This window comes from Channa argus, chromosome 2, assembly GCF_033026475.1.
Source record: "Channa argus isolate prfri chromosome 2, Channa argus male v1.0, whole genome shotgun sequence".
NCBI lineage: Eukaryota > Metazoa > Chordata > Actinopteri > Anabantiformes > Channidae > Channa > Channa argus.
Genome location: NC_090198.1, coordinates 10,313,045 through 10,339,205, shown reverse-complemented (window position 1 = coordinate 10,339,205; position 26,161 = coordinate 10,313,045). Strand labels below are relative to the sequence as shown.

Genomic DNA, 26,161 nt, shown 5'->3' with positions numbered 1-26,161 from the left:
GAATCACAGATTGAATCACTGCAATACAGTGAGTGGCTGGTGTCATGGTGTTACTTTTGCTCCCTAAATTAAACTCAGTATGTTTACTGATCAAAATGCTTACAGTAAACCCAACAATTGTGTCACTGTGAGCCTCTGGATATGTGTCACATAGTCTTGGTCCTTGCACACAAACATGAGTTAGTTTTTAAATAAAATTTAAAAAAAAGCATTAAGAAATGATGCATTATACAACAATTTTAGATTCTTAGAAAATTAGATTCTTGGTTAAGCTGTGTTGGGCTCTAAATTAGGTTATATTTGAAAATGAACAGTGTCTTGCTCAAGGTCACACAAAGAGTAAGTAGCAATTTTCTTGTAGTATGGACCTTTACACTAACTTCCTGATTGAGTTAACAACAGAGCAGGGAAAATAATTAATAATATTACTGTATTGATATTCATTAATTAACCTGTTTGCATAATTTTGTCGAAATCTAGTGTCACTCATTTAGTTGGTGTGTGGGTTCTCTGAAGTGTATGGCATTACATGGTTGCAAAGATTAAATAGCAAACTGATTGCTAATCAAATTACAATATCCCCAGACCTGTCCATGGGCATTCAGAAAAGTTTATGGTTTCCAGAAATTCAGATAAAACTATGGGTAGAACTGTGTGTATAAATGTGGTGACATTAATCATGCAGGGCCTCTGTGATGCCATTTCAAAGAGAGGAAAAGTTCAAATGAATCACTGGGGAAGAATCTCTTTGCCACCCTGTGTTTCTATGCATGCCTTCTGCCGTACCTCCGAGCCCAAAATGAAGGCAGGGATACATGTAGTTCATGCCAACCTTCATTTGAATTGACAGCAAACTGTCACTTGGGAACCTTTTTGCGATAAGACAACAAATAAAGGAGAATAGAGCAAATGATAAGAAATAGCAAAGAGAAATCGAGAAAGAGCAGAACTACCTGCTGGACTACTGTGTGTTTGTAGACTAATCGACTATCATCCCAGTCAAGTACTCTCGTTAATAATTAAAGACAACAGCATGTAAGGAAAGCAAAGAATAATTTTTCATATAAACGTTTGAGTGTTACCTCCAGCATCAAAAAAACAGTACGACAGAGATATGGGAAATTTCACTCACAGTTACAAGCTTGTCTGTCTGTGTGTGTGTGTGTGTGTGTGTGTGTGTGTGTGTGTGTGTGTGTGTGTGTGTGTGTGCAGGGATGGGGGTGGGTGGGGTTGGGGGGGGGGTTCTGATGAATTCTACTTAGGCAGACTGAGTTAAAGGCCACCTTTGCCTCAGTGCCAGAATACTCCAGATGCGACCTCACAGAAATGTCATCTGTTGTTTCAGAATAACTTTTCGCCCTGATCTCACCACCACTTTTTGACTTTTCTTACTGACAGCTACAACTTCATGTATACATTTCATTGCCATTTTAATATTTTAGTAATACTTAACCTTATTTCTGACCTTATTTTGGTCTACTCACCTGCACAGCCAAGGAACTCAGTAATTCTACAGACCTACCTTTATATTCTTACATTATACAGTACTACAGATATTTAATAATATGTTCCAACATTTCTTAAGATAAATATGTTGAAATACACAGAAAAATATTACGAATTACAGACATTATTTCCTCCCTGTAACATTTTGATTGAATGCTTAACTCTCGATCACAAGGTGCAGTTTTTAGCCCCTGTAACATCACTGAATGCCATTCAGCTTTACTTGACACTCTAAATGTGGCTACAGATCTGATTTTCCGATTTCCTCCAATAAAGCAAAGCTGATTTATTGTACTCATATTTCACAAGTGTCTACATGCTATAAATAGTTATGCAGAAATTAATTTGGTTTGTTATTGTTTGAGTTTAATTTATGTCTCAGTAAGAAGTCACACAAAGGACACTTCTTCCGGGAAGTGTTGAATGCAGCTTGCTGAACTGCACTGCATGGTTTTATGCCTCATAGTGTGATACAGTTGGGAAAATATTTAAAATTAGAATCTTTGCTCATGTACTGGCGGCTTTGACTAAAGCTTTTTAGGAATTCAGGGAAAGACAATGGAATAAAACAGTATCACAAGTACTGAAGAGATATTGTAGCAATATTTACCAAAGCAGCCACAAAACAGAGCTCAGATTAATAGCATTTATTTCTTCTTAAAGGGAAAAATAAAATTGATCTGTTGCTGTTGTTTTTTTAAATTAAAATTATGTGACAGTCAGTGAAGCGGATAAAGATCACAGCATGACATGCAGACATATATGGTACATAGTCATCTAGTTAATTATGATTAAGATGCATGCACACTCACCATAATATATTCTGTATGCACGTAGAAGAGCATACTGCACTAATCACCTCAAGCTCAGACATCTTGGCACATAACCACAAATTGTTGAAGAGTCTATGAGCCCTCTGCTTACCTGCCAAAGGGCTCCAATAAAGCCTTCCAGAAGACAACAAAAGAACACGTGGGTCAAATCATAGCTTAATAAAAAAAAAGGATACACACACACAACACACACGCATATATGTATGTATATATATGTACATACATGAATCATTGAATTGAACCATACGGTAACAAATTGATTAGCCAGCCATTTGCAGGGTGAAAAGTTAGTTTTTAATCTAACACTAGAACATTAAAACAATAATAACTTAGGAATGACATGATGTACTACTAACTTTATTTGCATACTAGTACCCAAATAATAATAAAACATTTCTATTGAGCTGTGAAATAATGTGCAGTCTTCACCACTGCTTACATGCTCATGATTTGGGAGAAGAATAAGAAATATAAGACCAAATTCTCCTACGATAGGGAGTTGCAGCAAAGTGATGTCTGTAGCTGCAATCACATCATCATTAGTTCCTCAAAGACTCTAGTCAAAATGCCGCTAACACTATTAGTACTCTTTTGCATAACTAAATCAGTGCCCCTAACTCTAACCAGCACATGAAATTTCTTCTTGTATGTCCTTTATATCACAGCTGTCATAAATTAGCTATGATTGCTTCAATTTCCTTTCCAAACACTTCAGATTTGAGTGTTTTCTATAGCCGCCATGTTGAAAGAATGTTTTTTTACAAACAAGGAGGTTTTGGTGGTGGTGGCTATGTTCCAATGATAACTCTGTCATGCATGATGATGTAAAACATGGTGTGCAGATATCCATCACACACTGAGCACATTGCAGCCTCTCCCCTGTCTTCTTCTTGTCAGCTTCCTCTTGTCACTTTTCATTGGGATAAAAATAAGACTGACCGGATATTCCTCTCATTGGAGTTGTCTCCTGTTGATGAACCACTGACTTGGATGGGATTAGTCATCCCGTTAAATCAGATTCAAAGCAGTGCACTAATGACTAAACTCTGAGGGCTTCCTCTCATCGTGCCTGATGCCTACAACATACATAACTGTCTCGACTGAGCGACCCAGTAAACGTTGCTTTCAGCATAAATGGAGATGAGTTTTGAGAGACATGAGCTGACGCCTTTATTCAGGGATTGTTGGAAAACAAATACAAAAACAAAGTGTTAGTAGTAGTAGTAGTTAAATGACATAGTGTCAGCAATTATGCCACACCACCTGTGTTTATTTATTACAGAATGGCAGAACACAGGCCACGTCTCTATTAATTTGGGCATTATGAATTAAGATTCTAGGCTCTGCCTAAGTGAATGGAAGCTGCAATTAGGGAGAAACTAAATAATTTGTCAGTTAAATGCTCAGATGCTTTGATAGAAGTCAGTGATGTGGCTGCCCTGTGGGTCTGGAGAAGGAGCAAGACACCTTTCATTTCTACCCAGTAAATATATACAAAAACTATTTAAATAAGTAAAGCAAATCAACTAATCAGCTACCCACTCACTGACCCATTACCTTGGCAAAGGTATGGTCTTTTATAGATAAGAAATGCAGGAAGAAAAGATTTAATGGGCTATTATTGAGTGCACAATGAGACTTGCCAGCAACAGTGACAGGTTCTCAACACTCTGAATGAGCCTTGTGTGATATGAATACCCACAGTGGTTTTATTTAAAAACTATTACACAAAATGTGTAATCCTGCACAAACCCAATTGTGTGACTTGGCGGGGAGCAGAGTGAGAGTGTTTTTTTGTTTTTTTTTTATCTGAGTTGCCAAGCCTGTTTAGACAGATGATGGAAGGGTGTTCCCTGTGGTCCACTCTCAGGACTACTTCTCATTCTCCACTTGCGCTTTGTCCACCATGACAGCATGCGTGAGCATGACATTTTGGTCGAGGCATTTATTGTGAGAAATGTAACCCCCACCCGTAGCCTGCTCCCTAAATCTGCCATCATGTTGAATGATTAAAAATAACACTGCACAGATTGATTTAGTTGATAGAAATCATTACTCATCTCAGCGAAAGCTTGCCGTGCTTAAACACAGGAAGATTCAACATGCAACATAAATATCCTGAATATAAGACATACAGCACTTGCTTCATAGTTCTTACAAAAATAGCACGCTGTCCAAGATTTTACATAAAAATAAGCAGCTAATCTACAACTTAATACACATATTTACTAAACGTCAATATGTTTCCAAATACCTGCATCAATTCAGCAATTTGGATAAAAAACTGCAACTACAACTCCTAAAACTGCAACAGATCTCCACTGCTGATGTAGATGTATTATTAACATCAACACAGGAGAGAACTTTTTTCTTCCTCCCTCCACTTTACTCACTACTTGACACATAGCGCAGCAGAGTAAGAACCAAAGTATAATTTCCTTCCATTTTTATTTGAATCAATTTGGTTTGGAATTCAGAATCATTATTAATCAAATTGGAACACCAGAAATTCAACGTGAATTGAGAGTTTTCTTAGATTCCACCCCTACTGTAAATGTTATTATTTATGTATTTACTTTTAACATCTGTTTCCTTTTGAACCTAATATTAGCACCGTGTCTCAAAAAAGTTGGGACAGGGGCAACAAAATACTGGAAAAGTTGGCATCAAGTCAGTATGACAACTCTGCAAATAGAGACCATCCCAGAGAAGCTGAGTAAAGAAGGGAGAGTATGGTGGCACATTGCATTCACCAAAGTAAGAAAAATAGAGACCTTATATCATAAATACAAGATCTGGCTCTTGGCAACTACTGTGATACTGAAGACCTAAAAACCTGATTATTCTAAGGCAGGTTCTGAAATGTTCACATATTTATGAGATCCCCAAGTCATAACTATGAGATCTGGATCTTGTATTTACGACACAAACATAACTCGTAAATACGAGATTTGTAGTTCTGCAACTCGTAATTACGAGATCTGGATCTCGTAAGTATTAATTTTTCTTTGGTGAATGCAGTTTGCCACCACAGGAGAGGGGCATCACTGTGAAGGAAAATGCATTCAGAAAATGATTGTGACAATCACTGCATAACCTTACGTCTGGAAAATATTATCAGTGAACAAATAATATAAGTTAAAACTCTACCATGCAGTGAAACAGCCGTTTATGAACAAGATCCAAAAACACCATCAACTCATTTGGTCTGAGGCGAAGTATAAAACTATCCAGTGGTTTGACAAGTTAAAATTTACTTAAATACTCCCCATGTTCTCCATGCTAAAAATGTGAGGGACTATTTAACTTGTTCTCAGCACATAGTTTAAAAACTTTAGTTTAGTTCAACGATGTTGTTGAACTTTAGTTCACCAACATCTTTCAAGGTTAGATTAATGCTGAACAATATATAGAGTAGACGATATCTTTTTTTTTTTTAGGAAAGACCTTCTCCATTGCATTCCAGAGGCGCAATGAGCAAGGGGTTCTGTATTTTATATTTTCTTCATTGAGCTTTATTTCGTAATTTACACATGATGTGAACACACAAAACATCCTTTGGAGGTTGGCCACCTATGTGTTTAGCCCCATTGTGTAATTATTTCTTACAAAGTGTATATTGACCTTCTGTCTACACATTCTGTAAACTAATCTGATGAACAGCCAGTGTTGCTGAGTTCCTTTTATTTCTGCTTTCCAAAATAAATAAGGTGGTCTCCTCTGTTCCCAAACCACTTATATTAAAAAATAGAGGTGATGCAACACGGATGTAAACATGCTCCTGTCCCAAGTCGTTCGAGATAAGTTACTGACATCTTTACTATTCTTTTCAAATTCATTATTGGTTTCAACATTTGATACGTCTTTGTACTATATGCAATCAAAAATAGGTTTCTTTATTATTCACATTTTACACAGTGTCCCAGCTTTCTGAAATGGGGTTATCATGCTGCATTGACAGTGTTTACAGCTCATACTTTTTAAATGTATTACAAACAAATGATGTTGACCCAGTCAAAACCCCCAATTTATTGATGAGTGAATACAACAAGAAATGTTTTCCAAAAATTATTATAAATTATTCAGTTGACAATTAAATAACTGTTGTAGAAGTGTAGCATCACTTGTGGAAAAGAAAAAAGTGAATATCATGCAGTGCAAAGTAGAGTTAGCTGTTAAGGTCTGTAGTAGATGGAAATATGCCACTATTCAGTCAGCAAAATGGCATCAGAAAAACGTGAGTAAAATAATTTTGTTTTCTCTTATGTGTCCCGTCGCCATCATGCCAAGCATTCATCATCATTAGCAGTTAAGCAGCAAACACCAGATGCCTTGGTATAGTGCTACATCGACTTTGTCTGGGCAGCTACCATTAGCACCAAGGGACATATGCATCTATTCTCTCACCTGGATCCCACTCTTCTCACTCCATCTGTGTAAGATGATTCGGCAGCTGCCAACATCCACTCTCTGCCTGTCTAGGCATGATCACTGGTTCACAAGGATACAGATTATATCAACAAAGAGCTTTGTTTTTGACCCCTGTCATGTATATTGCTCCCTACTTTTCAGTTTTATTTGCTTCCAGACCACAGTGAATACAGTTGCACTGATCTCTACCACTGGTACTATTAATATACACATAATAACAGCAGTGATATTACATGGTGTATAGGGAGTGAATGATTTACTGGGATAGCAGTTTCATAGCAGCACTTCTATAGTACTTCTATATAATTAAATAGTGTAGTCCTTAGAGTATTTTTAACAAATATGTAGTAATAGAAGTATTTTTATTAACAGCATTACGTTTGCTACCTCAAATTTTGTTGACTTGTAACATTTAATGTGGTTAAAAAGCTTTTTTCTACATAATTACAGCCTTCATTTCAAAGTGCTTACAACCATGAAATTGCCGTTTCATTAGCTTCACTTATGAAACCACTATATTTCTGTTGACTCACTATACGATAGGTGAGATGAGAGCATCAACAACCTGAGTCAGAAACTGTGGTGTTGTGCCTCTGTGTCCTTATCAATCAAAGCTCTTTTGTTTATGCTCATGGTAACACTGCCGGGCTCACTCTGCGTCCCATCAGTTAAAAGGAAGTAGTCAGCGATCCATCATCTTTCATATAACATAATATACCGTGAGGTCTCCGTGTGTATGCACATTTGCACATTTGTGTTAAATACTTTTTGTTTTTACAGTACATGTCTTTGTTGACTTACACCAAGCACAGACAACTTGCCATATGTGGCTATTTTTAAATGTAGTGGGGACAAAAGAGAAAAAAAGAAAGGGAGAAGAGATAGACATAATTTCTTTACCTCTTTAACAATCTGCTAACAGAACAAATCTTGGGAACAATTTTCCATAACTGGAAAATTCGTTCCTGCCCGGCAAGGGAGTATTTGAATTGATTATAGCCGTGAAGGTAGATAGAGGAATTACCGTCCTCTGGTGACAGTGCAGTTTGTGTTACAAACCAGAGATTTGCATGGCATTACCTGTGACAGTTCCCCTAGGCTTTATTCTCTACACAGTGGTTAAGTGCCAGGGGTCTTTTGAGGGCACATCTGCAGTGGGACTTACTGTATTGTTGAACCGTAATGAGTCATTCAGGCTGCGCCGCCTGATACTGACAGAATGTTATCTTTACAAAATTATTTTACTGGCATTTTACAAATACTCTGACAATGTAGTGAGTTTGATCATTTTCAGATTGCAGATATAATAAAGAAAACCCCACACAATTCAAATAAAAACTGCAAGGCATGCTAAAGACTAGACTATTTCATATTTCATATAAAATATTTTACAATATAAAATTTTATAATAATAATAATAATAATAATAAAATATACTATATTTGTTAAAGGGGTACTAATATGGTTGTGCTACTGACAAGAGTCAAAAATAAATAATGTTCATAATCAATACAGCAGAGTGTGGAATATCCGGAATTATTTTACATACTCTAGTCTCCTACATAAGGGATGATGCAACATCTTTAAACATCTTTCATTAGACCTTCTCTGCTGTTAATGTCTTGAGATTGTAACAGATTTTATATTGAAAATCAGCTAAAAACAACTATTGCAACAACTATTAAACTTTTACATTAACAAGAAAAGCTACAGAAAATGTGGTACAGTACAACCCTTCTAAAAAACTAGGAACAAGTTCCTTTTTTTACCCAATCCGAGCTTTTCGATGTTTTCATAAATGTTGTAATGTGAGTGGGTTCGTCTGCCGTTTTTGTTACTCCTGGAGATTAGGTCCACAGGGTACAAAATATTTGCAGAAGACTTTCATCTTCAAATAAATGCAAAAATCCCAATATTCAATATAACTCCTGCAGATACACTCTGTACATCTTCTGGCTGCAATAAGGTATTTTTTTTAATATTACATAAATAGTTTGTATTTGAGAATTAAATGTACTGTAATTATAGTGTATAAGAATTAGGATTCTCAGGGTATTATTTTTTCTCATTTTCACTTCGTAAGAAAAGATGATTGATGTCTGAAATTGGTGGAGTTAGTTCCCCTTCAATTTTGCAGATAGTAGGCTGAAAATATAATAGCAAAAAAGAAATCTTTTTAGGCATAAATAGAACTTAAATGCCTGCTTCTATACTGAAACATGAAGCATATATTGGTGAACAAGGAAGCAAACTGTTTAAGATATGATGTGTTTGTATATTTAAAACTCTGTCAGTCCTTATTGTTGTATGAATTATTGTAATTTAGTTCATACATTACTAAGCAAGTCTTCTTTATAGATTTAAAAGCATTCTTGGATTTATACAATGTCTGGAAATATGATTTTACAAATGAAAAATATATCAGGCACAATGTGGGAGATGAAATGACGTACTTCATGATTTATGCATTCCCTACAGTGTGAATTTTACACCTTAATGTTATGGAGTGCCACAGCTCAAGCAAGAATTTTTAACATCACACAACATTGCATTTTAGATAGCATAACTTGTTTCTTGATGTGTTTAAAGATAGCCCTTGCACCAAAAAGAAAATAAAAAAATACAAACAAAAGCTCACATTTGACCTGAAGCTGTGAAGAGAAGTGTAGAAAATGTGGGGAATTGGTGGGTTGAGCAAAGAAAAAGGTGCAGATGAGTGAATGATTCAGCGTAGGTGATGTAAAAGTGCCCAAGGCTAAACATTTTGAACAAGAGCCCAAAGAAAGAAAGAAAAAACAGAGTGGGAGAGGTACACAGTGAGTTTGAGTGTGTATCTGTGCGCAAACAGAGAGTGCGTGAGTGGGGATGTGGCCATCCACTTTGAGAGAGCCTGGCTCTGCTCCTCGCCCGGGCACATTCTCCTGGAGATACCTCTGGCTTCTGTTGATGGAGCTAAATTGATGTGATTTGATGGTGCAGCAGCACCCACACTGTCCCAAATAAACACAACACTAGTCCTACCCAGACTTTTTTTTACCACGCACACAGGAAAAAAAAAAAACACCAACCCCCCCTCCCCAAAACATTCATTCACAATATGATTTGGATGCATTCAAATGCAAAAATAAAAATAAACAGGCCAAGTACTTTAGGAACATGGACTAACATTGAACTTTGGATGGCTACAAAGCCAATGTCTTTATCTTCCTCCTCATCATCACCTACTGCTGAACAACAAGTGAAGAAGGAATATCCCCTCTTAATCACAAGCCCCTTAAAAGGCACTGAGTGGATTTTAATAAGGAGCGGAGTGGTTAGCATTGCACACTATGGTCTTCAATGGGATTAAGAGGCTTTGAATGGTTGAGGCTATTAAAATCTACACCAGCCCAGATGTCCTGGAGCACCTTATGAGTATATTTATCATTAGGATTAACAATACCAGCCTGTGGACACGCTCACCCCAGAAGCATAACCACCTCTACCCTTGTACAGTTATTGTGTTTGACGAAGTGGTTGACGATAAGCTCAATACAGCAGCAGGGGATGCAAAGCTCTGGTCCCAGTCTGTTGACCGTCCCAGTGGACTTTTCAGAGAACAGCTCCATCTGCATCCCCTTGCTAATTTGTCTGCTGTGTATAACACTGTGATTTCTATGGGCTAAGTACCTTGTCCTCCTAAACCCCACACCCTGTGCATGACGTGATCAGATAACAGCCCCAGAAGCCATAAACTGCTTGTGGAGGAGGAAAAATCTCCCCTGTGGACGTTTGTGTGCATTGTAATTTAAAGAGATTGTAGGGATTTGACCATCAGCTTAATGAGTCATCCTATCCTAAACCATGTCCTGCTTTTTCCCCTCTCACTCCTCAGATCTTTCACATGACCTATGACCTGGCCAGTGCCATGGTTAGGATAGTGAACCTGATTGGCATGATGCTGCTGCTGTGTCACTGGGATGGCTGCCTGCAGTTCCTGGTGCCCATGCTACAGGACTTTCCTGCAGACTGCTGGGTATCCAAAAATAAGATGGTGGTAAGTGCTTCTCCTGCAGTCCGCCTGCCTGTTCGGATCAGATTATGGCCTGTCTCAGCTCATATGTCAGCTTTAGTAATTACTGTACTAAGACCCTTGAACATCCTGGGAAAGATTGCCCTGCATGTCTGTTGTTTTATAACTTGATATATGTATCTGCTACATTTGTCTACATTGATCATTCAGATTGATTGTTTTCATTTATTTGGAGCTTTTTGACATTTGTCCCGATTTTAAAATAAGACACTGTATCTGTGCATGAGAGACTGAATTCCTAACAACGGTAGACAGCCCTTATCCGATATTGGTGGAATATTGATTTCCAGTGAGCAAACATGTTGAGTATTCATATTGTAGAATTTGCTTAAGCAGCTGCTGCAGAGCCTCTATTAAAGCATGCCTTATAATAGAGTTCTCTTCTGTTTGCTTATTAGTGCGAACTCTGGCACGCCGTAAGTGTGAGTCTGAAACAGCTGCACCTGATGTCCTCATGTTAACCTTACATGTTACAAAAAAAGCTGACTCCAGAGGAATCTGAAATATTGTCAGGTTTTGTGGTAGTGTAGGGCCCTTAAATGGATTGATGTAAAATCAGTGAATGCCATTCTCTTCCCTCTAACAAACTAATAAATCAACAAACATGTATGTTTAACCACTCAATGCAGCTGAGGAGAGTGGTAACTGTAACTGATGGTTTATCAATACACATCGATGGAAGTCTAAACTGGGCAGTGATTAAGGCTTTGAGTGGTCAGCAACTAATTGGCTTGAAAAATAAATGGATTCTGACTAAGCAGGTGTTTCCTTTGTTACCTTCAGCTGTTTGGTACTGAATGAACAGCTAAACCTTTTTTTTTAAAAAACATACAACTATAATTACTTTTACAAGTTGGTTGATATTTCAAATAACAGACTTTGAAACAATACAATCAAAGAAGCCAACTTTGAGTTCTACATAACCCAGCCTCTAGTCAGCTGGATGTTCAGCTCTCTGTGACAGAACAGATGTCACACGAGTAGTTTTATTGCTCAAGGTATGATGTATTTGGTTCATCATGCCTCACTGCCTCCCCTGCTATGCTCACTTGTTTCACAGAATCTGCCTCTCTTGTATTTAATAACAAGAAACTACAGATGTTGCAAACCACCATCTTCCAAGATGTTTTAAACTTATTATTGTATTTGGTTTTCTATAATTATCTGTACAGAGATTTACAGCACACACAGTACAAACATAGCTGAGGTCAGGGACAGTGTCATTTGTGGTAAATTTCTAGTAGACCTACTTTTTAACCAACTGTCCGGTTTATCCATCGTGTTTTTTTTTTTTGCTTTGTTTTTTTGATAAATATGCTTCAAGGCAAAGGATAGACATATTTTCATACTGATTACTGATTACCTTGTACCATATTATGATTCTTTTCTCTTTGCCACCATGACAAGATGCATTTTACCACTAGTTAGACATGCATAGTGCCAAATGCAAGGTTATGTAACACAGAGCTGTCAGGCAACAAACTGTGATGTAAACCCATTGCCTTATATATTATTATATTATGACCATACAGTACAGCATGTATGAATTAAGATTGGATTTGATATCTCATTGTGCAGCAGTGTAAACAACAATATGATTGATTTACTAATCTCTTTGCTTTATTCCAAAACACATATTTGAGCCTAATGCACACACAGAAATAATACAGCATGATACCCAAAGTCCCACGAAAGCAAGGATTTATGTAAATAGTCTATCAAGTTTTCATTTATGTTTATATTTTAAGAGAAATCTTTGCATGCTCTTATTCTTAATAACAAGTCATACTTTTAACTCTAATATGTACAAAAACAGCCTTTGTCAAATGTTTTAATATTTACATCTCAGCGACTCTGGAATATATAACTTCACATGCCAAATGCCTTGTCACAACATGATTTCATGCACTTCTGACTAAATTATATTTAGACATTTTCTACTTCTTATGTTGTTACAGCCCAGAGCCGTGTTCCTGTAACTTCCACTGACAGTTTCTTCAGACTGAAGCACCCAAAAACAGCCATTTGCATGTAAAAACCCCAAGATGTGAGGAAAAAACTCATAGTCTACTGTACTTACCTTAAAATCCCGAGTGAGGGACGTAGCCTCTCATTAACATCAAAATAGAGCTTGTTTGTTTCACACAGTAAACACTGTCAAATTAATTGCATTACATGCATAGAAGAATGGCTCTCAATGTGACAGAATAACAAATATATCTTTCAGAATTAATTCAATCCTTGGGGGCAGGGACCTCTCTGATGGAAAGCTCCCTGTGTCTTGCTCACATTACCTGGTAGGCAAAGAGGTTGTTATGGACTCCGTCACAGTTGGTTTGGCCCTGATTAGAATCATTAGGAGACATGTTTTGTCTTATTTTACAGTAGCTGTTCCATTATCTTGCTGGGCCACCGCTCGGTACCTTTTCAGGAGGGCACTAATAAAATTGCTATCTCTCTTGGCTTTTCCACTGTGGAAATGAGTCTGAAAGCAATTTGGACATGTCAACCCCAGGAGAGAGTCGATATTGATTTGTCATGAACTACCACCAGGATCTAAAGGAAAAGGGGTAATTTATCTACAAATGAGAAAACTCACAGAGAAATCACATCTTTCTGAATAGCTGACCTACTTTATGTCATGCAAGCCTCTCACGCTCCATCCGCTCATTCTCAAGGCTCTGTTTCAGGCTCCTGCCCAAATGTCTGCTTGCTCCAAATGTTTGCATATTGAAAAGCATGTTTTATCCTGCCAGCTGCTCATATTGAACTAAGACAGTCTGAAGTGGAATCTGCCATTAGGTTTACTGTATCTTAAGCCATTAGATGGGTGTAAGTGTGTAAGTTGTCAGAGTGCTCGTTGACCTTTAAAGTGCCACCGTTATGAGAGTGACCGTAAGCAAGATAGAAAAATGTCCCAATGTACTCACCCTAACTGACCCCATCTCCTCTGTTTCATCCAGAATGACACATGGGGACAGCAGTACTCCTACGCACTTTTCAAAGCTATGAGCCACATGCTGTGTATTGGATATGGCATGTACCCCCCGGTGGGCATGACAGACGTGTGGCTGACCATCCTCAGCATGATTGTGGGTGCTACCTGCTACGCCATGTTTGTGGGCCACGCCACTGCGCTAATCCAGTCTCTAGACTCATCTCGGCGACAGTACCAGGAGAAGGTGAGTCAAGATGACGTGTTGCTGATGGCTGTTGTGTTGATATATTTTGAAGGGAGAGATTTGGGTTAAGATAAGATGATGACACAAACCTACCATGAAATCTGATTATGTCCTGCTGTTATTTAGTGCAGTACTTTACTCCAGAATTGAACTTCTCTCTGATATTTGTTCAGCCACTAAGTTTTTAATTTGTTAAAGCATGCTGATTTAGCTATTAGCAGTTCCTGTTTGCATAGTACCTGAAGTTTTGCCGGTAACTATCAACTATTAACACTGATACTGAAGTAAAATTAGATGGGGCGACTGTGGTGCAGGGGGTGCGTCCACCAATAGCAGGGTTTTTGGTATGAGCCCCGGCTTCTTCTGTCTCATGTTGAAGTGTCCTTGAGCTAAAGACACTCCCAACTCAGTTGCTACTGGTGAGTGTAGGCCAGCTGCATAGAAACTCCTCCATCAGTGTGTGAGTCTGTGTGTGATCGTGAGTGCAACTGGGTGAATGAGAAGTGGTGTAAAGTCCTTTGGGTACCAATAGGTAAAAAAGTGCTATATAAGTGCTGACCATTTATTATTAAACGAATCCTGATGTTTTTGAGAGTGTAATTTGGGATGAATGCAGTGGAGATAATCATATTCGCACAAAGTGTAAGTTACAATGAATCTAAAAATATAAATTTGACTGAGTTATGACTGCAACAAGAATTCATGTAGTGTAGTGTTGCATTAGGGCACCAAGAGCTTTGCCCATATTTCTTTATATTTCACTATGTGGCCACATATTTTTGTCTTTGCCTGGATGGGTTTTTGCCTCTGAACTATATGTATAGAGACAGAAACCCCTGCCTCCCCAGTTCAGGGAAAGGAAATTCCTGACAGCTAGCTGTGAAGGCAGAGACATGTTCCACAGTGCCATGCCCTCTGTAGGCCCAGCATGGGTGATAATGAGCTGAGCTGCTAAGCTGCCGCATTGCCCAATGTCTGTAGCAAAGAGGAGATGGGAAAGGATGACCTCAAGGGAATCAAGTCAGAGATTCACAAGACCCCACCCGACTGTAAGATGGAGAGTGGAAGTTTAAAGGGTAGAGAAGAAGAATGAGGCACACAAACAGAGAACAGATTAGCTGACGTAATGGCTGTGTGTGCTCTGGATAAATTAAAACCTCGCAAAGCTAGGGGTGAATAACAAGACCAGTTTTTGGCCGAACTCTCCAACAATAAAAAGTAAAAAAAAATACAAAAGTAAAAGTAAAACATGCAAGTATGTGCATGACTAATCCTATTGGAGTGGCTGTTTAATGAAAGGTGAGCAAAACAACTCCCAGCTCAACACTATCCGGCCGTCTGCTTTAGAGATGCCAGGCTGTCAAGTAGACGGAACAGCTGGCCTGTCTCAGCACCAGTCGGCATGTGCTACGAAAGCCATTTGCTGCTGTTTCTGGGATCACCCCCTAAGGCAACTCAAGAATCCCCCAGCTTGCTAAAAAGGCTACCCTGTGCTTCCACTGCTTCCCACGGTGCCTGCCTGCAGAAAGGTTATTACTGCAGACTGCAATTAATTTTTAAGCTTGCGGATTGTCTCATTTATCTTTCCATATGCCTTAGTGATAAGAACCTCTCTGGGTGCACAGTGACTGCATTCTCATCTGGCTGTGGGAGCCAGATAGTAGTCGTGTGTAAAACACTGTACTATACCTGCTCTTTCTCTCTGTTTTCAGAGGTTTTATTTTTAAAAGAAACATTTTGTCATTGATCATTGCATCAATTTTGTGAGAAAGGGATCTGCTTCCTGGAGATTTTAATTTGCTACTCCATGTTAGGCTAATACCGTAATCCACATGCTGAAGAAGTGGACAATCCATTGTTTTCAGGTGGCACCAGCACAGACAGCTATTCTTGTTGTGGATGACAAACCTCTCAAATATTTTTATTTATATGGGTTTTTGAAAATTCAATTTATTAATATAAGTATTGTCCTGGCAACATATATAGCTGCAATCTCAGTACTCTGCTGGTATTCCGGTTTTGTATCCACAGTCCAAAGACATGCATGTTTGGTCATCTGGCGACACTGCATTGCCCATAGGTGCAGATGTCAGTGTGAATGGTTGTCTGTCTGTGTATGTCTCTATGTGTTGACCATGAGATAGACTGGTGACCTTTCCAAGGTGTACCTCGGTTCTTACAGACTGACAGCTGGGATAGGGTCCAGCCCCCCACATTGCTGAACCTTTACCTTAAGTGGTTAAAGATAATTAAAGATAATTTTTTTCACAATCAATGGTAGTACAGTATAGGACTATAAGTAATACATTGAGTTTAAGTTTGTGTTTTCTTGTAACTTACTTTATTTATATTAACCAATTCTCAGGTTCTTGTGGTTGTACTTACTAGCATGATATAATATATAGACAGATTATCAAATTACCATTAGATCAGGGGGCATACAGTCATGGTGCCAGACACATGTTACTGGATTATTAATATCTTCAAAGCACTTCAGTAAAAAAAATGCACTCCCTTACTGGGTACACCCTGCACAGATCACCAGTCTGTCTCGGGACCAACACAGAGAGACATATACAGACAGGCAACCACTCACATTTACACCTATGGGCAATTTAGAGTCACCAATTAACCTGACATTCTTTGGACTGTAGGAGTTAACCTTAGTAGTACAAGTATTATATTATGTGACTTTCTTTTTAGGTATTAGAAGTTTTGAAATTACCTATTCAAGAGTGAGTAGTTTTCAGACAAGACCTGTTATAATGTCACACTCAAACATGAAACCAACTTTGGGAAAATAAAATGCAGATATTTTTTAGAATTCTCTTATAATGCCTGCTTTTTAAAAGGATTTCAGTCAATTTGAAAGTAAAGCCTTGTGTTTTGCATTTTTAATAGCTGAGCTGAATTCGTCATTAAATCTGCATCTCAGGTTGTGCTGTTTTTGATACAAACATTTTCTGGTCATATAAAATATGTTTACCCACAACTCTGCCAGAAAATGCAGTTTTTCATCTTCGTCAACAACGTTACCGGAATCAGACACTTCTTAATATTTAATATGATGTGCTGACTTAACACATGTAGCTGATGTTGCAGATTACAGACTGTGAAATATGAAAAATCAGACATTTTCACTCATTAAATGCCACCAGTCATTTTTCTGTTACCCATTGGCAAACTGAATTAGATTTGTAGCTGTAGTAAATACTTTGAGGAGCCTCATAAATCACTTGACAACCTTTGTACAAACAGTGGATGTATTAATGAAAATGAACACCAGCTTGCATGGAGCTGTATATGACACTGGATCTGAGCCTTTGAGTTAATAAAAACCCAGTGACCAACAGCAAAAACTGAACACCCACTACTATCACAGCAGGAGAAAGTGTAGATATCGACCACTGTTTATTTAAAGAATGAAGAGTTGTAGTGGATCTTTGTTGAACTCAGCAACACTAACTCTAGCACTCTAACTGATCTTACTGCTTTTGGTGTGATGCAGGCTCTGCAATCATCTACTATAAATGAGCTGAAAAAACAAAAAACAAAACAGAACATGGAACCGTCATATACATGGCCTTACAGCCAAGATGAGAGGCCGTCTGTCCAGTTGGCATGCAGAGGTTATATACTGTCAACATATCTGCGAGGGACTGGGGGACTATATGAAGAAAAGCAGTCCATAAAGGAATCTCAGAGGTGTACAGACGGGAAAGAGGAAAAGAGAGGAAAAAAGCTCTGCTCTCAGAGATGGTGAAAATTATCATTAGAAAGCCTGGGTATAATCTTTTCTGAATAGAATTGTATTACAATGTGGCCCCGTGTGATGAATGCATGGGCTGTCAAGAGCTAGCAAGCAGACTTAAATGAGCTCTTAAATAGGAATCAGGCAGCCTGTTAACTGTTACTCAAAGCAGAGAGGCCAACAATCGCTAAATTCTAGGGGTTGAGCTGTGCCCCCAACTGGGACAAAATATTGCTTTATTAGATTCATTTTCACTCTGTTTAAAAAAATATGAATGTGGCCAGTTTTTGCTGTGCAAACAGTCCACGCAGGTGTAAGATAATGAAGCATGCGCATAATCTGCCTGATTGCAACCTAGTTTGTTGTAGATAAATGTGATCTGCAAAGTCTAAGTTGGGTCTGAATGATAAAGTGACAGGTTGAAGTGGATTTGTTGTAAGCTTCAACTCAGAGCTATCTTTAATGTTCAGTGACTCGCACATGCAGTTGGGTTAGACCACAGTCAAAACCCTTTATCACACAAAGGGAATCTATCCAGGCCATCTTGTGCCCTGTATCTTTCCAGATACAGGGCACAAGATGGCTGCTCATGTGACTGTGCATATGAGGTATGCCTGCCACTCTGACTCTGTGTAAGCCACAGCTTATCTGTCACTATGGCCCTCTGCTGTGGAAATTTAAACAGTACACAAAGATCAGCATAGACACACCAAACAAAAGAGTTAATCTCATTAATTCGTAGTTGACTTGTGAGCTGTGTCTTACTTATTTCAGAGAAGCCCTTTGATCTTTTTCCGCATCTCCCCTCTCAGGTTTTAACAGTATATTATGATTGTATTCAGAGTGGGATAACTGTGTGATGCTCTGTTTGTTAATGAAATTTCATGATGAAATCAGGGATCCCCAGAAGGGAGTAATAATGTGTTGTGACATGCCAGTCCCTAATGGCTTTAGAAGGAAATAGCAATGGGGTGCTGCAGCCCCTCCTCTTTAAATATCTAATTAACACTTGGCAATTAAACATCTCTCTTTGGAGAATAGTTAATACGAGGCCCAAAGCTGATTATTTGTGGGTGAAAAGGCTCTAGAGATCTTTTGTTCTCCAATTTCGATGCCCCAATCAAGACCTTTGGAAAAACAGTAAACAGTCATCAGAGGGATGCTGCGAGCTGTCCACTTCTCTCTAACAGGACTGGAAATGTATTAATTCTTTCACTGAACATGCAAAATGAGCAGTTTTAGTGTTTGCCTTATTTGTTTGGTTATGTCTGCGATTGATTTTGAAAGCCATAAAACACCCTGCAATGAAAAGATGTAGAATTCTTCTAACAATAGCAGAAACTCTGTGATGTTTGTGGGGGTTGTGAAGGTTAAGTCACGATTTCTCTGTTCCACTAGCCTCAGGACACAGCTGTCAACAAGTTGAGGAGCTTAAGTCTGATTCTGCCTTACAGTACTACCCCTGCTCATTAGTCGGGACCTGACTGATGGCATTAATCTAAACCCTGTTACTTTCCCTTTTCTTCTTTGTCCGCCATACGACTTTTCACTGCTGAGTCAAGGACTCTTGACGTGCCCCAGAGGTTCTCTATAAAATACCCAGTATACACCCAGTATATAAGACATTTAATCTAATTTAAAGATTTACTGCATTATATTTGGCATGCAATACAATGATATGTATGTAAGAGAGAAAGACAATTTCCTTACTAGGAGGATAATTTACCATATTCACCATTAACCTGTCACACTTTTTACCAACTCAACAAAAACACTCGATAATACATCATTAAATGGTACAGAAATTATACGTACCCTTGCTAACTAAGAATTCCTTTTGTGTTGTAGAGTAAAAGATGAAGCCTACAGATTGTAATGTTGAGTAAAATAATGTTTAGATGTAAATGTATAGCATTTATAATATACTGAAGAACCTTATTTTCCTATGGACTGTAGAGCTTTAGACTGTATATTAGAAAAGACAAAAAACTGCAGCTATGCTAGCAGCTTCTCGAGGCCTCACTTGACCACACGTTTGCTTTGCATTAAATATTAAATTATCAGTAATAATGCTAAAATACTATGTTTGAGGTTATAAAGTTTATAATTTTCATAGTGTGTGTTTGGCACATTAGCATTCAAATTTTCTCTTTGAAAACATGAAGCAGTTGAGACTAATTGGAATGGTTGTAGGAATACTTTTCTTTTGACTATGCTTATAATTGTATATTGATAATAAGACCACCTTTAGCTTTATTATATGACCATAACCTTTGGCCATGGACCAAGAGTTTTGGGGAAAAGGAGGAAAATAAATTTAGAAAGTATAATTAAGTGGCTGACATTTCTTTTGGGAAATGAATTATTCATGTTTTGTTTGGTAAAAATTTGCCTCTGCTTGGAGACCTGCAAGATGTAGAAGTGAATTGGAAAAAAGAAAAGCATCACAAAAGAGAAAAGGGACAGAAAGAAAAGGGGAAGTTTGAATAGGAAACAGCCTGAAGAATGGCCATTTGGAAAAGAAACAAAAGTGAGAAAAGTAGGAAAAGTTTGATTTGTGAAATGAAATGGCATGAATATGCAGGTCTAAATAGACAAGCAGAGCATGCTACTACTGTAATAGTGCCAAGGCTGGAAAGTAATAAAATAATCTCTACTGTAATGTAAGATCACTTACTGTACAGTACAGTATAGTACAGTACACTATACAAAGATTAACCCTCAACAGCTCACCAGTCTATACATGCTAGGTTAGCAAGCACACCATGTTTACTAACGTACCCAAATACATAGGCCATTGGCATTTTAATGTGATGAACAAAGAATTCAACATTAGTTTGGGGTTTGTCTTTCATTGTGTTAGAAAATGTAAATATTAGAAAAACTAATCACTGAGTTAGATGTAAAGTTTGATTCCCCTTCGCATTAAATATGAATGTAAAGCAAACTGTTTACATAAATACTGGAAACACGGGGACAGAGACAGGCTGGCTGTGTCCCCCTAACAAAGGTAACAAACTCCACGCACTGGGAAAGATGGGACATTTGACAATTATATATTTGTGTGTGTGTGTCTGTGTGTGTGTGTGTTTTGGCTGGGTGCTGTAACTTTCTGAAGTTGCCAGGCTTTGCTGATTGATTAGACTCTGTAATGTCTGAACATTAGAGGTGCTGATGATGGCTTTTGTTTCCTTTGGACAAAGGGAAACTAGAACGCCTTTTTCCCCCTAGGCTAAACTAAGCTAACCTTTTGCTCACTGCTGCCCTACTGATATAAAAGTAATGCAAATCGCCATATGAGAAGTAGGTACATTGCCTAAAATGTCAGGAACAAAGAACAAATCATGTGGTTTTCATCGGTTGTTGTTACATGTCAAACTGCCCCCCTGAAGCCTGAACCCCCTGGTTTTCGGACAGTGGCGAGGCAGGCTGAAGATGGAATGATGACCTTCTTAATGCTCTCTCTGATTTGATTTAGTCAAGTAGAGCAGGGGAGCAGCAATCTTTCCGTTGGCAGTGTGATGGCGGCTGTGCAGCAATAAGATAATTTCCTGTCACGGAGGGTGTTATCAGCCCATCACAGTGCCACGAGAGCGCCATCCCCCACGGTCGGTGTCTTTACATCCCTGTCAGCTCCTCCTCTGTGATCTGCAGTGATTAGTAAATATGAAATGTCTTTGAGTGAAACACTGAACCATTGTATGTTGTACAGTTGTAATCATCATAGTATAAAAGCACTAAAGCATTATCTTGTGAACTCAACTAATGCCCTTTTATGCTCAAATTGAATCATTTCACAAAACTAAAGATAAATGCACATCTTAGATGTTGACAGTATCTTTTTTATGAATTAAAAAAATAAAAATTCTAAAGAAGCTGATAATCCATTGCTTTGAAACAGAGCACCATGCTCTCACATGTCTAATGCAGGAGACATTAAGACATTAGACAAGTTGCAGAATGTAGGTTACACCTGTCATCTTCACCCTGCCATCACACATAGACAAGCTATCTTTGCTGCAATGTGACTTCAGCTGGAGACATCTGCAATTGTTCTCCAGAGCTTTCCATCATTCGGAGAAGTGGAGCAAAAGTTCTTCTCTGTGGAACGATTTTGTTTCATCATCAGATCAGTAAAGGCTCAATTTTATGCCAAGGGATTGTGGGGATAAAGACTGAAACCTTTACCCCTGACAGAACTCATCCATCTCCCCACAGATGCGCAGAGACTAGATATCTAAAAGCCTTTTTTGCACATCGTATTCCTCTTTGTGCAACTATTTAATTGTCCATATCACTTTAAACAACAATGACACTTTTAACTTATCAAATGTTTCATTAAAATATCTTATGTATATTGTATAAACAGTTTCTTGTTGTTTTGTGGAAATACTGTATTATAACCTATATTATATTACAACTAATCTGCATTATCTGCTACATTTTTTGCTGGTCATTTTATGTAAACAGAACTATACATACTGTCTGTATTCTTTCTTAGTGCAGCTAACGATGCATACAGCTCGATTACAAGCAGGCGCAGGCAACAGTTTGCAGATAACTGCTCACAATTTTAGCTATTGGAGCTGTACAATGTCATCAATATGCACAGAATGACTCACCACTGTTTTGTCTGTCTGTGAGGGACTCAAAAGTCTCTGGTCAAACACACACTAACTATATTTGGCAGTGAGAAAGCAGCATGAAAAAGGACGTATTGTGTTGTTGAGGATGCTAGACAAGGCTGTTTCATTGCAGGGTTTAAAGATGTAATGTAATCTGCAGAGCATTAACTATACCTCTTTCTAACATGGTTATCATTTATTCTGCCTGTATGTTTTACAGCAATGCATTCTTACCCTGGTATGTGTTTTCTCCCCCCATATCTCGTGATTTTTAGGAAGCCTGACAGCTTTTGTGCTCTTACAAAAAACAATCTGACTTACACGAGACAGCTGTCCTTATTTACTGTGCTATATTTCCACGAGATTGGCCTTTTGACGATTTCCTGCAAGATTAATAGTGACTAGGGTAGTAGAGATAACGAAGAGGAAGACATTGGACATCAGCCACATCAATGAGTGATAAGGCTGATGGCAGAATAGAAATGGTGATCAAAGAGCACTTCCAGCGTTGCCCTATAAATGGTTAATTTCATGTTTGTTTTTTTTGTCTCTGTCGGTCAAAGATTCTACCTATTATTATTCTCAAGATGCTTTCATTGTGCTTTGATCTGAAACTCTGCTTCCAATACTGCAGAATCAATGAACATGAAACATGAATCATCTGACACACATTTCAATTTTTAACAAACAACATACTGTAGAGAATGAAGGATGAAGTATTTTTACATGTGTCTGCTGTTTGTTTATACTAATTGCAACACTGCACTGACATACTATATGTAATCGGCATTATCCACAGGACACATTCATTTAATTTATGGTTAACATATAATGGTTTTTTTTGTTGTTGCATTTATTTTCTGTAGCTCTAAGATCACCTCTTACATTCCCATTCTGTGTGCTTAAACAAAAAACAATAAAAGGCAGTTTATTTATTTAGTTATAATTAATGATGTTAATGTATTTATAGTTATAAAATTGATGAAAAAAATGACAAATGACAATTCTGTCCCAACAGCATGTCGATGAAGTAGGGTCTTATCTAAAGTGTTGCATGCACATTCTTTAGGCAGAGATGTCACACTGGTGTAAGCTTTGACATTAAACATACAATTGAAGTTTAGCACAGAAGCTGGTGACACATTTACTTCACTTTGTGATGGTGCACAATGGTGCATTGTTTCCTTATGTATTGCCAACATGAAACACTAGTGCTTTCTGACAAAGAGACTATAAGACGAATAACCAAAGACCACTAAAGTGCTATGTTGTTGACCACAACCTGTAAGTGCCCTGATGGCCTGTATGTATCCATCTCCATTTCCTTGTGTGTTTGCCCTCATTGCCAGCTGTTCCCTGTGGCTTTGTATCCGTGCACTACGCCCTTTGAGTAACCTCATTGTTGTGTATCTCTGTGTCCCTGCAGTACAAACAGGTGGAGCAGTACATGTCCTTCCACAAGCTACCAGCAGATATGAGGCAGAGAATCCACGACTACTATGAGCACCGTTACCAGGGCAAGATGTTTGACGAAGAGAGCATCCTGGGAGAGCTGAACGAGCCGCTCCGAGAGGTGGGATGAGCATTCCTGTCTGGGCTTGACTCCATTGCACATGCGGCTGTGATGCATTCGAAAGCTTGTGTATTGCTTGACATTCCTCTCAGTTCAGTTCACATTCACTGACATTTTACCCTTACACAAGCATACACTGAAAAAAACTAGATATTTTTCTTGAGGCCAAGTCCAAACAAGAATAAAACTGAAAAATAGTTTACACAACTGACATTTGTTGCTGTCGTTACTCTAAAGACCCTCTCTTTTGAAACTATGACAGGGCAATGTATTTTGTAAAGCTATGAATCTTTTTTTTGTGCTTACTAACTACTGTTCCTCTACAGGAAATCATCAACTTCAACTGTCGAAAGCTGGTGGCATCCATGCCTCTATTTGCAAATGCAGACCCCAACTTTGTTACCTCCATGCTCACTAAGCTAAAGTTCGAGGTGTTCCAACCGGGGGATTACATCATCAGGGAGGGCACCATCGGCAAGAAAATGTACTTCATACAACATGGGGTTGTCAGTGTACTAACCAAAGGCAATAAAGAGACCAAGCTCTCAGATGGCTCTTACTTTGGAGGTAAGACACGCTGGTGCTGCACCAGAAACACAAAGGTCACACACATCCTTCTGTGGAGCTTAAATCTGCGCTGTTTTAATATTAATAATGCTGTCCCTTAGTACCTTAAGAGGTTGGCCTGGGAGAGAATTTTAATTTGTGAGGGAACAATATTTGGATAATGCGATTCTGCTCTGATATTAGCTTGTCCTGGGCTCGAAGTGGTGTGTTGTGCAGTGCTTGTCACCTCACTTAAAATTCTGCTTCATGGTTTATGCAGGACTTTTTTGCTTAATTCACATCAGGAGCGGTATTTTAAATGTAGGCCAAACCCAAATTAAGAAAACAGCACTTGCTGTAGTGCAAATTAATAAATATGCATCCAAATGTCAAAAAGGCAAGAAATCTAAGAGATTACATACTATAAGAAGGCTTGTGCAATAACCCAGAGTTTTTATGCACTTAATTCATCCTATGTTCTTAATCAGGGTCAGATAATGCATAGCAATACCATGGTCCCAGGGCCTATGACACATGTAGGAGACAATGCTGCCTTACTGCCCTCAGCAAATACCAATTAATTTTCACAGTGACAGCGTATCATTTAGACTACACTGTTATGTAATGAGAAATGGTGGCAAAGCGTTTAACAGCACATGACCTGTCTGTGGAAGTTTAATTACACCTTGCCTGCTCAAGTCCATCTCCATGCCCTCTCTCCGGGGGGTTCCAGAGAAATAATGAAAAGATGGCAGGCAATCTATCTCTGTACATGCCAAAACTAATCAACATTTTATACAACATGGCCCCGGCTCTCTCTTGGACCATGTTCTCTCAAATGTTATCCAAAATGTTCCCTCTTTAGGTCACTTCCCACAAGGCAGAAATTACACTTAGCCAGAGTTTTAGAGAGCTTGTATTCTTGTTTCCCGTGCACACATCCTAGTTATGGCACAGTTTCTGTGAAAGCTTGGACATTAGTGAGTGTTCTGTGCACACATCTACATGCTTTAGTGTAAATGCGTTCACATTTGGATTTTGTTCTTAAGTAATGATTAGTAGTGTACAATGCACTAGTTTGGGAAGAGAATTTGGTTTGCTCTCTTCAATCTTCAGTATTGAATCTGTAATTACAACGCCTTGCACAGTTGAGGAACAAGACTTCTGACTGCATTATCCTGTGACTATTCTTGGCAGAGCCAATTCTCTGGGGGTGTAAGGATGGGGGGTAGTAAGGTACGACAAGAGCCACTGGGAGTTTGTTACCAAACACGAGTTAGTCATTCATGAAATTAATTGGTGCAGGATCAGCACAAGGAGTATGTGGCACATTTGGATCTCAGTGTGGCTGTCAGAGTCAGCAAGCAAAGAGTCAAAAGAAATAAGTCTATTTTTTAGATATATGTATATAGTATGTGCAGTCATGAAAAGATCTGCTTCATTTGTATAGCACATTTTTGTGAGGGGGCGTATCTGTGGTTGTGTGAGCATGTGAATAAGGAACAGAAGCTGTCCAGGTATTGAAGTGCTTTCCTTTTTTGTTAAACAAACTCAGTCTCAGAATGATCCAGTTTAAATACAGGAAATGGTGTGAATATGTGCTCATCAGCATCTCAGGAAGCTCATGTGCCGTAAATCATTC

At 38.4% G+C, this 26,161-nt stretch overlaps 1 protein-coding gene across 1 annotated transcript in view; it reads left to right on the top strand.

Moving 5' to 3' along the window:
• Window positions 1-26,161, top strand: part of hcn4 (hyperpolarization activated cyclic nucleotide-gated potassium channel 4) — a 63,698-nt gene that overhangs the window by 20,888 nt on the left and 16,649 nt on the right. The window contains exons 3-6 of the mRNA XM_067495266.1: window positions 10,645-10,806; window positions 13,806-14,024; window positions 23,827-23,973; window positions 24,300-24,540. Of these exons, the coding sequence (XP_067351367.1) occupies window positions 10,645-10,806; window positions 13,806-14,024; window positions 23,827-23,973; window positions 24,300-24,540 (769 nt within the window). The remainder of the gene's footprint in view (window positions 1-10,644; window positions 10,807-13,805; window positions 14,025-23,826; window positions 23,974-24,299; window positions 24,541-26,161) is intronic.